This window comes from Orcinus orca, chromosome 1 (genome assembly GCF_937001465.1).
Source record: "Orcinus orca chromosome 1, mOrcOrc1.1, whole genome shotgun sequence".
Lineage (NCBI taxonomy): Eukaryota > Metazoa > Chordata > Mammalia > Artiodactyla > Delphinidae > Orcinus > Orcinus orca.
The window spans coordinates 177,840,849-177,856,004 of record NC_064559.1 but is presented as its reverse complement, the minus strand read 5'-3'; the positions used below and the strand labels follow the sequence as shown (position 1 = coordinate 177,856,004).

The following is a 15,156-nucleotide window of genomic DNA, read 5'->3' as shown; positions in this document are numbered from 1 at the left end:
ATGTACATTTTGTGTACGGAAGGAGGAGATAACGAACTTGTATAATGGCACTTCCTTATATGTGCAGAGAGAAACACTGCACGTATTGGTGGATGAAAGGATGGGCTGCACTGGGCTGCACAGAACTATGTAGAAAGCGTGATCCAATTACACTGAATTCCATTTATAGGCACACATACACACATGCACAAAAAGAGGTCTGTGAGGGTAAACACCAAACCATTACAACTGGGAGAAGACGTTTACTCTCTTCCTTTGCATGCTTCTCTATAGTTGGCTCCATTACAGTACTTCTGTAATTAAAAAAACCCCCTGCAACCTGACCTAGAGAGGCAGGTATTACCCCTGTTACAGTTGAGGAAATTAGCTCCAATAGGAGCTGTGGCTGGTCTGAGGTCAAATGGTAGAGATGTTTCTGGTGGAGCCCTTTCCTCCTCACTCCCCAGTGCCAAAATAGTGGGGGTGAACTCTGGGCTAGGCGCTCTGGGCAGATGTCCTGTCCAGCAGAGGCCTCAGTAGCCAAAGGCTCGTTAAGCTGGGTCTGGCGACAGCTCTCTCCCCTTCCAGGGTACCAAGGCCCTGGGGAGGCAAAAGCCAGCAAGGTGGTGGTGCTGAAGTCTTAGAAAGGGTGAACACTGCCCTCATTCTGCACGAGTTCAAGGTCTGGGAGCCCTGCTCCGTTACTGCAAAACCCCAATGTTTATGCATTAGCTATTGAGCTACTCCCTCCCTGGCCTGGAGGCTGGGTGGCAGAGCCTTAGGCTCCACTCCATGCCTCCCACAGAAGAGGCCGGTAACAACTGGAGGTTTGTTTTGGTGACCAGGCCTAGACACAGCCTCTCTGAGCCCATAGGTCCAACCAGGAGCCTTCTCAACCTCTACCATTCTGGGACGCAGGTTACCAAACTGAGTGGCTCTGCCCAGGAGTGAGGTGGGGGAGGGGTGAGGTTGCAGGTCCCAAGCCAACACTGCATGCTTCCCCTTTGTCCCAGGCCTCCCCAGCTCTGCCAGCTAGGGTGGGAGGGGGAGAGAACTGGATGCCTGTACCCTTGGAGCTGGAGCAGAGCTCTAGGCCCTGACATCCTGTGACCAGGAGGCACTGGGTAAAGCTGAGCTCCTTGAAGTCACAAGCTGATTACAGGGGGATTGGGGGTTGACCCAGCTCCAGGCCAGGTAGGGTTGGTCCCGGAATGGCCCAGCATGGGACAGGGATCATCATGGAGATGTTGACGATGTCCGTACACCCAAACTGGACGTGCAGAGGGTCCTTCCACTGAAAATAGCCGCCACCCTGCTTGAGGGCACTGGGCAGTCGCCACAACTACCATGCGGAGTGAGCCTCCATCTTACAGGGAAGAAAACCGAGGCTCTGAGGAAGGCCACTTCGCCCAGGTCATAGTTTTATGAGGATGTGTTTTGTTTCCATTCACAGAAGGCTTTCAGTTGTCAAATTATATCTAATCCAACTATTAGACTGCACCCAGAAAGTGGCTGGAAAGTCTGGGAGTCGGGGAACTCCTGCTCATTTGGGGTGAGTGGAAGGTGGCACATAGGACAGGGTTGTGCAGAAAAAAACATGTTTTTTAACAACAATACTGAAGAACATCTCAAATTTTTTGTGACAGCCTTATCTTGGCTAAGCCTCTTTCCTTCTCTGGCCTCAGTTCCCTATTTGTCAAACAGGGTTGGGACATGCACTGGAAGGTCCCTTCCTGCTGGGGACTTTCTTTTATCCTCTTATGCCATCCTAGAAAGGCTAGCAGGTGTTTTGTGGTGGGAGGCTAGTATGTGACCTTGGAAAAGTCATTTTCCATTGGATTGTGATGTCATCATGACTTGTTATCACCCTCACGGGGGGGGGGGGGGGGGGGCAGGGCAGCCACATCAGTTGTCCCATCTCTGGGCCTGGCACTCTCACCCATGGGCTAATCTGCACACCAGCTTCCTGACAAAACCCCTACTGGAGAACTAGCCAGCAGAAACTTTAATGATTTACCCAACCAAGCGATACAGCCCGGGCATCCTGGGACTCCCCAAAAGCTCATGTTGCCCAAATGCCAGACTTCTGGACAGAGGCTGCAACCCAGGTAGCAGGTCACCTGGGGCCCAGGTAGGTGCAGTGCATCATGGGAATCCAGAGAAGCAAGGGATATTTATGGAGCATCCATGGGGACAGATAGACACATTTATTTCTGAATTCTTACAGACACTCTAATGACAAAAATGACATCATTCTGCAGACGTGGCAACTGAGCTAAGCTGGAATTCAAAACCACAAATGCAGGACTTCAAAAGCCTATGCTCTTCCGTACCACTGAGGGGCTGAGGAACCCCACGGATTTCTCATTTCTCCTTTGTCTGGAGGGCGGAGTGGCAGAGTCCTGGGGCATGACTGGGGTGCTAGGAGGGACTAGTTGGGAGTTCTTCACAAAGGGCTGGGTGAGACATCTGGGGGCAGGGCTCACCCTCGTCTGCTGCCCAGGACGGAGCATGAGCAAAGCGCTGGCTGGGACAGGAGGGTCTTCAACCTGTCTCCTCCCTACTTCCTACTCAGTTAAACTCAGCACAGTGAGCCACAGAGGAGCACGACAGAAAGCAGGAAAGTCAGCTGAGTCAACTGCGGAGATGAGGAGGAACATAGCCGAAGGAGCTTCAGAACTAGACACACCTGGTTTTAAGACCTTGGGCAAGTGATATAACTTCTCCAGGCCTCAGTTTAACCTTTTGCACAAAAGGGCTGGGCTTGCTGATCGAATCAGCAGCTCCAAAGGGAAGGGCTTTTTTCTAGAATGTATACAGGATGATCCATAGAAAGTTTAGCAAAAAAATAAAATAAAAAATAAAATGAAAAAAAATAAAATAAAAAAATAAAATGTTTTTACTATAACTGTTATCTGTATTTGTCTTTTGAAATTTCTACTTTATGTAGGCATATAATCTATTATTATAACAGTGCACATACATGAATTTATAAATACAGATAAAGCACTGGGAAGGAGGTGCTCCAAAATTATTTATTGATGGAGCCGGCAATCAAAAGTTTGGAGGATACTGCATGAAAAACATCTACCTGCTACAGAACTGGCTGGCACATGGGCACCCCTGAAGTTAGGCAAACTCTCTCCCCTCAGCTCAAAATTCAAGAAAGTCTATGGTGAAAAGGGATAGTGTAGACTGAAAGCCCTTTCTGATTGGCCTGGGTTCAAATCCAATTCAGCCACTTACTAGCTGTGTGACTTCAGGTAAGTTACTTTCCTTCTCCGAGCTCTAGGCCCCTGAACCAGCAGAGCTATATATGGAGGGTCAGTGACACTGAAAAGCATTTGAGCCCAGAGCCTAGTGAACTACAAGTGACTGTTGACTTTCTCCTCCACTCAAAATACTCACTTCTCCACTCAACAGATGAACACCCAGGTCCTGCATCACATACTGAACAGACATTTCTTACCCTTGCAGGAGTGAAAAAAGTTTCCCCTCTCTTACAGACAGTGAAACTGAGGCCCAGAGAAGTTAAGTGACCTGCCAGAGCCCTGAGGTAACACAGCAAATATTTAAGCTTTGCAGTGGCAACGTTCTTACCACTAGCTAAAATAGCTTCTCATTTTATTTTTATTTTGTTATATCCCAGCATAATGGCTCACCTATGACTGTCAGGAAATGTGTTCTGGGCTCAGGGTCTCTCTTCAGGCCAGGGCGGGGTGGTGAAGCAAGTTGTTTGCATTCATCAGGCATAAAGGAACCTTTTCCCGCTGAGGGTACAGCCTGGCGTCACTGTCACGCACCTCTCCGCCCAGCCAAGACCTGTTCAGTTCCACCGGACACCTCCACAGCCCATAGGAAGGGCAGTGCAGAGTTCAGTGCTAACCCCCCATGCCAGGTGGAAAAACGGACATCCTCGTGCCTTCCCTGCCGAATTTCAAAGAAAAAAGTCACTTGAAAATATTCTATAGAAAGGGGAGGAAGGGAGGGAGGAAAGAAACAATGCCCTACAACACACAAGATGGGGCCCAATAAATATTTGTTGGAAAGGAACCGTTCTGGGAAAGTCACAAAGATCCCCTGTAGGACAAGCCCGTTTACAGATGAAAAAAAGAGATCGTATCTAGGCAGTTGCTTGCTCCCGGGGGAAGGAAGAGTCCTCATCTGTTCAGTCCCGCGTCCCTCAGCTCCCTGGCGCGCGCTACTCCCACTCCACTCCAGCCAGGGGCCCCTTCCCGACCCTCGGCCCCCCCGGGATCGCGGCGGCGGCCCCTGGGGTACTCTCTCCGTCCGGCCCTCACCAGCTCCGCCCGAGCAGGGAAACGTGCCACCTCAGAGCACATCTCCCCGGGTCTTGGCAAAAGCTCTGGGGCCTGCACTACGCGGAAAGAAGGGCCTCGGAAGTCAGGCTTTTCGCCTCAACCCTGTAGCCAGGCACCCTGGGGTTGGAGCCCGGGCCTTAAGAGAGTGCCCTCCGCCTTGGAACCCCGGAGGACCGGCGCGGGGACTGCGCGAGGCCGCGGAAAACGCCCAACACCAGGCCGCGCGCCCAGTGTGGCGCCCAGGAAAAGGGAGCATCTGTTCCGAGCCGGCCGAGCGGGGGCGGGTCCCTCCTCCTCCAAGCGCCCGGGCCGGGGCCCGGCCGGGGGCTCGGCCGGCTCAGCCAATGGGCGCCGCGCTCGGGCCCCCTCCCCCGCCCCGGGAGAAGTCGGAGCAGGGCCGCTGAGGAGGAGATCGTGAGCGACGTGCCGCGCCCGGGCCCAGGGTCCCCCGGCCCTGCCGGGACGCGTGGACGGCGCGGCGCCCCCGGAAGGAAGCCAGCTGCTCACTGCTGGCGCCAACAACGCACGCGGCGCCCACGCGCCCGCCGGATCCCGACCCCATCCCCGCCCAAGTCCCCGGCAGCGGCAGGGCGCTGCGCTCCAGGCCCGCGCCGAGCATGGCTCTGAGAGGCGCGCCGCCGGCCACGGGCTCACAGAGCGTCCGGGCCGCCGGGGAGGCCCGGGGAGGCCTAGGCCGGCGGAGGGGTGACCGGGGGTCCGCGCCTTTGTTCCAGGTGGGGAGGGCCCGCGGGCGCGCGACTCACCTTGCTGCTGGGCTCCATGGCCGCGCTGCGCCGGAGGCTCTGGCAGCGCCGGGTGCGCGGGCGGCGACGGGCGGGCGGGCTGCACTCTGCGGATCAGGCTCCGGCTCCGGTCCCGAGACTCCGACTACGACTCTGACTCCGACTCTGGTCGCTTGGCCTCCCGCTCCCTAGCGAGCTAGCTCCTGGGACCTGCGGCCCACGATCTGAACGCTCGCTGGGGTTACCTCTGAGCGCTGGGACGTTCTCGTTTATAGGACCCCAGCCATTGGCTGGCGCGGCTGAGGTGCGGGGTGGGGGAGGAGGGGTGGGCAGAGCCTTGGGGGCGGGGACTGGGGCACGTCCGGGGCGGGGCTCCGCGGGGAGGGGGCCAGGGCCGGGGTAGTGGGGCGGGAGGGCGCCCCGCGGGCACCTCGGTGTGGCTGAGCGTCTCCCCTGCTCTCTGGGTCCCGGGAGTTCCCTCGCTGTGTGACCCTCAGCAAGTGTGCGCACCTCTCTGAGCCTCGGCAGCCTGTAGCAAAATGGAGGAGCTCGTACCGGCTGTGAGACAAAATAGGAGCGGCAAAGGGTAGCGCTTAAGCGCAAGGACTGGAGTCCTCACTCCGCCACCGGCTAACTTCGGGAAACTAGCTGTACTGATAGAACCACCTCATAGGTTTGTTATGAAGATTAAGTGAGTTAATATTTGTAAAGTGTTTAGAACAGCTTCTGGTACGTGGTAAGTGGTATTTAAGTATTGGTTAGACTACGGGAGGTCTCGCTGCGCGATTTTCTCCCTTCCCCTCTCCACCCCCACATTCCTGTTTGTAAGCCAAGCCTTGCTTTAGCACAGGCTGGGCCCTCTGCCTGGAAATCCATGCCCACCTCTTCTCTGCACTTTAATATCCCCCCTCTGTGAAGCCTTTCTCCACTCCTGACAGTACATGTGACTCTATGGTGACAGGTAAGTGTGAAAAATATGAATGGTAGGAACATAGGAGAACTTGGGTTTGAACCAGCTCCACTGTAGACCAGTCCTCGAGATCCTAGGCAAGGTGCTGGCCTATGAGGCTCAGCTTTCTTCTGGGTTAAACGGAATGAACATGACCACCAACTTCATGTGCTGTCATGAGAGATACAATGTCCAGATAAGCTCGTGAAATACTTAGCACAGGCTTAACTCGCGGTAAGTCCCCCTTTAGTGGTAGTGGTATTACTTCACCTTATTTCATCTGATTTCACTTCGTTTCTTCTTCTAGACCTGTGTCTTACTCGAGACACAGTGAAAGGAAAGACCCCCCAGTCCAAAGGTCTGGACAAAATGCTGAGGTTAGTTTGAGGGTCCCTTTCCCTATGGAGGGGCCCAGGGAGGGGCTACTTTCTGTTGGGAAGGAGGAGCCTGAGCTGACCCCATGACCCCTGGAGTCCTCTGTCTGGGCTGTGGGTCCAGTGCTGGCCTTGGGAGGGGGCACCCTGGCTGACCGAGTAGCCCTGGAAGGGAAGGCCTGCCCCTTCTGGGCACACCCCTGCCCATGGCTCCTATTTCTGCGGTCTCCCAGCTGCTCAGCCTGGAAAGCTTAGGGCCACCCCTCTCCTCATCTGGTGCCAAGGGCCCCTGAGTCCTGTTGATTTCACCTTCTGTACCACCTCATCCTCCTTCCCTTCCTTCTGTCTGCAGGGCCTCCAGTGCCTCTGGCCTCTAGTTCGTATGTCCCCCGTTGCCGTAGAGGCAGCAAGGCCCTGGCAGCAAGGCCCTCAGGGCAGCAGTTTACAGGCTCAGCCTCACCCCTCACACCAGCACTTTCCACATCTGTACCTTTGCTCAGATTGTTTCTTCTGCCTGACTCCCTCCACCTCCACCTCACCAAGCCAAAATGCTTCTGACGGCACAAAGCACCCCTAGAATGGGACCCCTTCCGGGAAGTGTCCCTGAGTCCTCCAAGAGCTTGTTCTCTCCTTTACCCTTCGATGCTTCTTAGTGTGCTGCTGTCCTTTCTGTCTCCCTCCAGACTGAGCATCTCGAGGATGGCTTCTGTAGCTGAGACACAGGGGTGAAGGAGTGAAGGAAGAAGGCAGGAATGAATGACCATATGAGCAGCTAGTCTGCCTGTTTCCTGCCAACACCAGTGTTCCCTTAAGTACTTTTTGGGTTTTGCCACGTCCCTGCTCAAAGTCTCTCCATCACTCCCTGTTTCCGAGCACATCCAGTCCACTGCATATGTCTCCTCCCAGCTGTGGGTACACCCCACCCAGCTCATGGGGCGTACTCACCATCAGGCTCCCTTTCCTTCTCCAGGCCAGTCCTGTGCTCGCCACTTCCCCAGGGACAGAGGCAGGCAAGCCTGTTGCTAGCCTTATGGAGCCCCCAAACTGGAGAGGATGAAGCGGCGAGATGCACAGCAACAGTACCAAGCTGGGTGTGCATGGTTAAGAATGTGTATGGGAGGGGCTTCCCTGGTGGCACAGTGGTTGAGAGTCCGCCTGCCGATGCAGGGGACACGGGTTCGTGCCCTGGTCCGGGAAGATCCCACATGCTGCGGAGCGGCTGGGCCCGTGAGCCATGGCCGCTGAGCCTGCACGTCCGGAGCCTGTGCTCTGCAACGGGAGAGGCCACAACAGTGAGAGGCCCGCGAACCGCAAAAAAAAAAAAAAAAAAAAAGTGTATGGGAGAGAACTTGTACCACAGAGGAAGGAGAGGGAGTGGAGAGAGCTTCAGGAAAGGGAGAGGGCAGGCTGAGCAGGGTTTAGAAGGCTGAATATGAGTTCACCAGGTGGGTCAGAGGGAAGGCCATCCTTGGCAAGGGGAAGAACATGTGCAAAGACAGCAGACAGGCAGAGAGTGACTGCTGAAGGGGAGAAAGAATCTCTAGACCACACTCAGAGACTGATGGTGGAGCCCTGGATTTGGACTCCTGAGTCCCAGCTCTGCTTTTTACTTGTTATCACCAAGCAAATCCTTTCTCTTTTCTGAGCCTCAAGACTCACATCTATAAAATGGGTGTAACAATCCCCTCCTGACTTGGCCAGAGGAAAAACGGATTATGTGTAAAAGTTTATCCAAATAAACAGTACTAATTCATGATGTCGGAAGTCCAATCAAACCCCCTTCCTATGGTCAGGGTGGGACTTGAAGACAGAGCAGAGTGGCTAGAAAAACAGCTTTACCTTCGCCCTCCCCCATCATACCTGCCCCAACAGACTCCCATTAACTGCTTGAAATTGCATTTCTAGATGTTCTTTGTGTAAAAGCTTTATGATCCCTGGAGGGTACAGTATAGAGGTAAATTCATCAGAAGCTATCGACAGTGATCAGATATTAGATTCACAGGTGGGCTAGTTTAGTTTTTGGATGGCTGAGTCCTGGGCAACCGGATTTAACTGCAACCAGAGAGGAAGCACCAGAGAAAGCCTAAGGAAGTGAGCCTGGAAGTTTGGGATGCCTGGGAAGAGAGAGCGAATGCCCAGAGCGGGCTCATGGAAGTGCCGCTTAAGCCAGAGAGCCAGGCTAAGTAGCCCCGGCGGCGGGAGTGCAGGGGATTGGGAGCAAGAAGAGATGAAGTTAGGGGGAATTTGATGGGAGAAGAAGCTGAGGAGGGGTCAAATGCCAGGTATAGGAGTTAGGGCTTTATTCAGTGGGCAGTGGGGAGCCATGGAGGGTTTTTGAGCGGGGAAGGACCTGAGGAAGTCTCAGCCTCCTCTCAAGCCTTCCCTATCCCGAGGCTTTAAAGGGGAGTGTGAGGAGGCTGGGGTGGAGCCCTTGGGCTCCGCTTGGAAGGACCAAGTGCCCACCTCCCCAAGCTGCTCTCACACTGGCAGCTTTGTTCCCTGGAGGCTGCTTTAGCCCAGGAAGGAACTCGGACTTTTGGATTCCAAGCAGCTCTAGCCCTAGCCAGTCGGAGGAAAAGAGCTCCCTGGGACTGGCGGGGCGGTGCCAGGTGGCCAGGCGGATGCCGGCGGCCTGGTGCGTGCCTGTGCGCACGCTCGCACGCTCCGGGACCCCAGCCGCGCTGGGCTCGCTGTGCGCGCTGGGGGCGGGGCGGGGTGAGGGGGTAGGGGTTGGTAGCAGCAGCTCCCGAGTCTGGAGTGAGTAAGGGGTGCCCGGGAAAAGGCGCTTTTTTTTTTTTTGCCTTTAAAGGCAAGCGTCTCTGGCAGCCAGCAGAAAAAGCTTTGCTAAGTCAGCTGCCGCTGATGCAAGTGGAGCTGGCAGGGACTGGGACTGGAGAGCCCCTGATCCGCAGGATATTCTGCAACCCCGATCCTCACAGGCTGCAGGTACACACTGTGTTGGACTCCTGAAAGTCCTGATGGGCCAGGGAGGACAGTTTTGTATGTTTAATATTTTCATTCTGATTTGCGCATCAGTTCATACCACCTGCTCTCAGAGAACTTTTCAGCTTCCCTCCTTTATCCTTTCACAAGCCCCTCCCCGGCCCTCTGCACACGCTTTCATCAGGGCCACCACCTGCTCGCCCGATGCTGGGGTATATTGAGGGAACACTTCCTTCCCCCAATTCTCTCCCGCACCGGGCTTGTCTGTCCAGCTGCCTCCAGGACAGCCCTCTGAATGCCCCACAGGTACCTGGCCTTCACCATGTTTAAGTCTAAACTCATTATCCTCTCCCGTCCCTCCTGGTCCCCCACTGCAGAGACGGTTCCTCTATCCACCAAATAGCCCAAGTCAGAGATCTGGCATCTTCCTTGACTCTTCTCTCTCCCTCATCCCCAATATCCAACCAATCCTGTGGACTCTGCCCTTCCAAAATAGCACTGGACTCCATCCCCTTCTCTCCGTTCCACTGGTCCTGTGCTAGCTCTGCTCATTCTTCCTCCCACCTGCCACCTCCATGGTCTCTCTCAAACATCCAGCCAGCACATGGTCATTTCCTTGTTTAAGCATCTTTCCCTGGCACACAACAACGTGGCTACAGCTCACAGACACAATGTTGTGTGAAAGAAGCCATATGCAAAGGAGTGTGATTTCATGTGTGCAAAGTTCAAAAACAGGCAAAACTTATTTATAGGATTAGAAGTCTGGGTATTAGTTACCCTTGGGGGGATGAATGACCCTCAGGAGGTCTGGTAATCAGGGCTGGGACCAAGGTGAGGCAGATGAGGCAGGATCAATATTACTGATATTTCCCTTTTGCCCTGAGCCTTAATGTGACCCAACACAGCATTGTTACTAATCCTGTCTTTATCTAAAAGTTTAATATTTTGTCATCATGCATTTTCTTGCATTAGTTTTGATTTTTAAAAAATATTGCATTAAAACGTTATTTATCCTGATGGCTGAGCTTTTCGGTACCCCCTTAAATTTTACTCAGGAGGTGAGTGTCTCACTTGCCATTTCCTAGTCCTGCCCCTGCTGGTGATGTTTTGTAATCAGAGTGCTGGTGACACGTGTGTGTTCAGTTTGTGAAAACTCATTGGGCTGGACAATTCCAGTTTTTACACTTCCCCGTGTGCATGTTAGGCTTCAATTAAAAAAAATTTTTTTTACTTAAAAAAAATTCTTTCTGTGGTTGCAAGGGAATGACCGCTGTCTGCTTCTTCCAGCACCCCCAGCACCCAAAATGGTACCTGACTTCTTCCAGTTAGTTTAATCCCCACAAGACCTCAGTGAGATGAGTCTTTTTCTCTCCATTTTCTAAAAGAGAAAACTGAGACTTAGGGAAGTGAAGTGATTTGCCCAAGATCACACAGGTAGTAGGTATGAGTTCTAGCACCTTGATTTAAAAAAAAAAACAAAAACTCTGACCTGTAGCACCTGCTCAGTCACCTGGCCCAGCACCAGCACGAGCAGTGCACCAGGACCTGGCTCTTTACCGCTGAGATTACAGTTATTTGAGCCGTATCTTTCCTCCCAATAATGACCTCCTTGGGGTAGGGGCTCAGGCATCCCTGTCTTCCCTCTGTCCAGCGAGTTACTTAAAGCACAGAGAAGAGGCTCTAAATGTTTAATAAATGAATGAAGCAAAGAACGAACGAGTGAGGAGGCCGGCAGTGATATACGGTGGGTGGAACACAGGCTGGGGAGGCAGATCTGCTAGCTGTGTGTCTTTGGGCTTATTGCTCAGTCTTTCTGAGTCTCAATTTCCCCACCTGTAAAATGGGAATAATATCCGTACTTACCTCAAAGATTTAGTGAGAATAGGAAGTGAGAAGATGACTGTCAGGTGACTGGCGTATAATACCTTCTTGAAAAATGGTAACGATTGTTACTCTTTCCAGTGTTTCACGTTCTCAAAGCCTGATTTACTTTAGGGTGGCAGGGATCGACCTCTTTCGATTTCCGTGTATTGTTGGAAGCAGGGGACCTGATGCAGACCCCAGGAACTTTCCTCCTTGAGCCCACAGAGAGGGCCAGTGCCGGAATAGTCCGCAAGTCTGGCTTTAGGGCCCAGCTCTACCCTTCCTGTGGTGTCATCTTTGATGAGTTGCTTCTTCTTTGTGAGCCTCTCTTTTCTCTCTGTAAAATGGGGCTCAGAATAATCTTGACCTTGTGGGGCTCTGGGGAGGGTTCAGTGGCTTGTCCCTGGGCCTAGTCCACAGTATGCCTTCCGTTAAGGTTGGCGCCCTGGGGAAGAGCAAGGAGACCAGAGGCTCTCAGACCTAAGAAGTCCAAGGACTGATGGGTAAAGCAAATAAATAAATAGCCTGGCTGGGCTCTGTTTTGTTCTTAGAACTTTATTTCTCCCGAGAAGTGAAATAACAATGCCGTTTATGCTGGTACAACTTTTTAACTGTGCAAAACACCTTCTCAGTGTCATTCCTTGGGTCCTCCCCACACCTTGTGCGGAGGTCAAGACCAGATTTATTCATGTGCCCATTGGACAGGTGAGGAGACCGAGGCACACCAAGGTTAAAGCCATTTGCTTGAGGTCACACCAAAGGAGGAATTGGATAGCAAATGGAAGGTGTGAGACCTGGACCTCTTTACCTCCAGATACCACTATGCAGCAATTTGGAGCCAAAAGAAAGCACAGACCTCACCTCCTGAGTGAGCGGCCATGGCCCAGTCGGCATCCGGCTACGCGCACTTCCCCCACTCCCAGCCCCACCTGGATGCCACCTGGCAGTCACATGTACATTCATCACGGAGGAGCCGGCTGACTCACCGCATTATACCGGAGCTGACTCACCCTTTAGAAGATGGAAAGTGAGACACTGAAAGCCTGGAGAAGCCCTCCCTTCCTCACTGAAGCTTGAAACCCACGGCAGCTTAGCTCTTAAGAAAGGGAAAGCACTGGAGGTGGACATCCCTGGACTCAGAAGGCAGTGGTTCTACTCCACTCTGGGCAGTTACGGGTTTGCTGGGTGACTTCAGGCAAGTCACTGTCCCTTTCTAAGCCTCTGTATCCTCAGTTTCGTAATGAAGGGGTTGCAACAGGTGACTTCCAAGACCTTTCTAGCTCTGGGTTGAGAAGCCTTGTCATAATAAGCGCTAGACCTCAGTGTCCTCATTTTTTTTTTTTTTTTTTTTTTTTTTTTGCGGTACGCAGGCCTCTCACTGTTGCGGCCTCTCCCGTTGCGGAGCACAGGCTCTGGACGCGCAGGCTCAGCGGCCATGGCCCACGGGCCCAGCTGCTCCGCGGCATGTGGGATCTTCCCGGACCGGGGCACGAACCCGTGTCCCCTGCATCGGCAGGCGGACTCTCAACCACTGCGCCACCAGGGAAGCCCTTCAGTGTCCTCATTTTAAAAAATTGTGATAAAATACACATAACATGAAATTTACCATTTTAACCATTTTTAAGTGCGTAGTAGTTCAGTGGCATTACATATATTCACACTGTTGTGCAACCATGACCACCATCCATTTCTGGAACTTTTTCATCTTTCCAAACCGAAAGTCCTTACCCATTAAGCAATAACTCTCCACTCCCCCTGTCCCCAGCCCCTGGCAGCTACCATTCCACTTTCTGTCTCTTTGAATTTGACTACTCTAGGTGCCTCATTTAAACTGTCCTTGTCTTTACTTTTTTATTTTTATTTTTTTTGCGGTACGCGGGCCTCTCACTGTTGTGGCCTCTCCCGTTGCGGAGCACAGGCTCCGGACGCGCAGGCTCAGCGGCCATGGCTCACGGGCCCAGCTGCTCCGCGGCATGTGGGATCTTCCCGGACCGGGGCACGAACCCGTGTCCTCTGCATCGGCAGGCGGACTCTCAACCACTGCACCACTAGGGAAGCCCTGTCCTTGTCTTTAAACTGTGATAACAACAACAACAACAAAACTGTGATAACCAATGTCAAGGGTAATTTGATCCTTCTCCCAGTGGGCAGTTGGCTCGGACTTGGATTGAAGTTTCAGCGCTTCCATTCAACAGCTGTGTACCCTCAGGCAGGGTGCTTAACCTCTCTGCCTCTCCCATTTCCACATCCCTAAGATTGGCCTAATAAGTCCGGCCTTGCAGAGCTGTTGGCAGGCTCACAGGAGACAGTGGATAGGGAGGTGTTTGGAAAGTCCAATGCCCCTGCTAGAGCTTGTTATATATGCCCTCTTCCTGGCATGCTGGGGCTGGGACCCGGGCTTAGACTGGTAGGTGTGAGAGCTGGAAAGACGTTAGAACTGTGCTTTTCAACACATTTACAGATGAGAAGACTGAGGCCTAGAGAGGCGGATATGACTTGCCTAAAGTCACACACGGAACTTTATACATCGTGTGCATCTATGCCTCTCGCACAGTGCCCTGCACGTGGCAGGTGCCCAACAGACGTTTGCTGTTGAGGCTGGAAGGCGGGGGCCGTGTCATCGAGGGAGGGCCCTGACTGCTTGGCTCTAGAGCCCTCCCCTCAAACAGCTGGCATTCCAGCCTGTGTACCCAGTATTGGAAAGTGGCTTATAGAAGGTGCTGGGGCGCTAGTCTTCTGTCTTGGGTGTTCTTTTTATTGGTTCCCAGAGGCCTGGCCTTGTGGCTGAGAGTCCCATCTGTCTTATTTCCTTAGAGTAATCATTGCTAGGAATTTTTTGGTTGCCAGTATCAATATATTTAAGCCAACTTCAGCCAATAAAGGAGACTTCATTAAAGGCAACAGAGGTGTCCGGCAAGCAGTGGCAGGGGTGCAGTCAGATGCTGACTAAGCTTGGGACCTAGTAGAGTGCCACCAGGATGGTCTACATCCCTCATTCCTGCTTTATTTCTCTTTCCCTTCACAGACAGGCATGTTCTGCTCCACGTGGTAGCCTGTAACCACCACACAATGCCAGAATTTACCTGGGACCACTTCAAGGCTGACTCGACTCTCTCCTGGTCTGGATTCCAAATTTCTAGAAGAGAGAAGCGGATTGGCCCAGTTTGGGTGAGATGTTTGTCCTGGGTCCTATTGGCTGTGGTTAGGCGGTGGGGTCATAGAAAACGAACAAGGCTGGCAGGGCTCATATCTGTTGTGAGGGTGGGGTGGAGGAGGGTGCAAACACATGCACCCGTTAAAAATGTGGAACAGATGGGCTTCCTTGGTGGCGCAGTGGTTGAGAGTCCGCCTGCCAATGCAGGGGACACGAGTTCGTGCCCCGGTCTGGGAAGATCCCACATGCCGCGGAGCGGCTGGGCCCGTGAGCCATGGCCGCTGAGCCTGCGCATCCGGAGCCTGTGCTCCGCAACGGGAGAGGCCACAACAGTGAGAAGCCCACGTACAGCTTAAAAAAAAAAAAAAAACAAAACAAAAAAAAAAAATGTGGAACAGAGATATATGTTCATTGACATGGAAAGGGAGTCAAGATAGTTTTGAATTGAAAAAATGGGTTACAGAACAGTATGTTTATCACATTTAAAAAAGTAAATATGCATATGTAATGTAATTGAATTTCCATACATAGATGCTAAATGTTCATTGAAATTACGGGTAGTAGAATTAGGGGTAATTTTTCATTTCTTCTTTTGTAATACCTGCATTTTTCTCTAATGAATGAGTGTCAGTTGAGTAATAATAAAATGATCACTTTTACCACCCAGGGCTGCAGTGTGTGTTAACTAAGACATTTATTCACTTATTCAATAAATATTTATTAAGCACCTAGTACATGATGGTGCTTGTGAAAGCTGCACGATGACTGGCCAGCAGTAGAGGTTCAGCCATTGGGGTCATCCAAGGCTCTCCCTCCAAGATTTGCACAG

General features: G+C 52.5%; 1 protein-coding gene and 1 long non-coding RNA gene across 2 annotated transcripts in view; one reads left to right on the top strand and one right to left on the bottom strand.

Moving 5' to 3' along the window:
* The window catches only part of SLC2A1 (solute carrier family 2 member 1), a 28,433-nt gene extending 23,145 nt beyond the window's left edge, over positions 1–5,288 (bottom strand). The window contains exon 1 of the mRNA XM_004266351.4: positions 5,066–5,288. Within this exon, the coding sequence (XP_004266399.1) occupies positions 5,066–5,083 (18 nt within the window). The 5' untranslated portion in view covers positions 5,084–5,288. The remainder of the gene's footprint in view (positions 1–5,065) is intronic.
* Positions 5,289–5,417: 129 nt separating this feature from the next.
* LOC125962690 (uncharacterized) lies at positions 5,418–14,484 on the top strand. The gene is made up of 3 exons (XR_007474224.1): positions 5,418–6,370; positions 7,051–12,372; positions 14,203–14,484. It is a non-coding gene; the product is annotated as an uncharacterized LOC125962690 (long non-coding RNA).
* Positions 14,485–15,156: the final 672 nt, after the last annotated feature.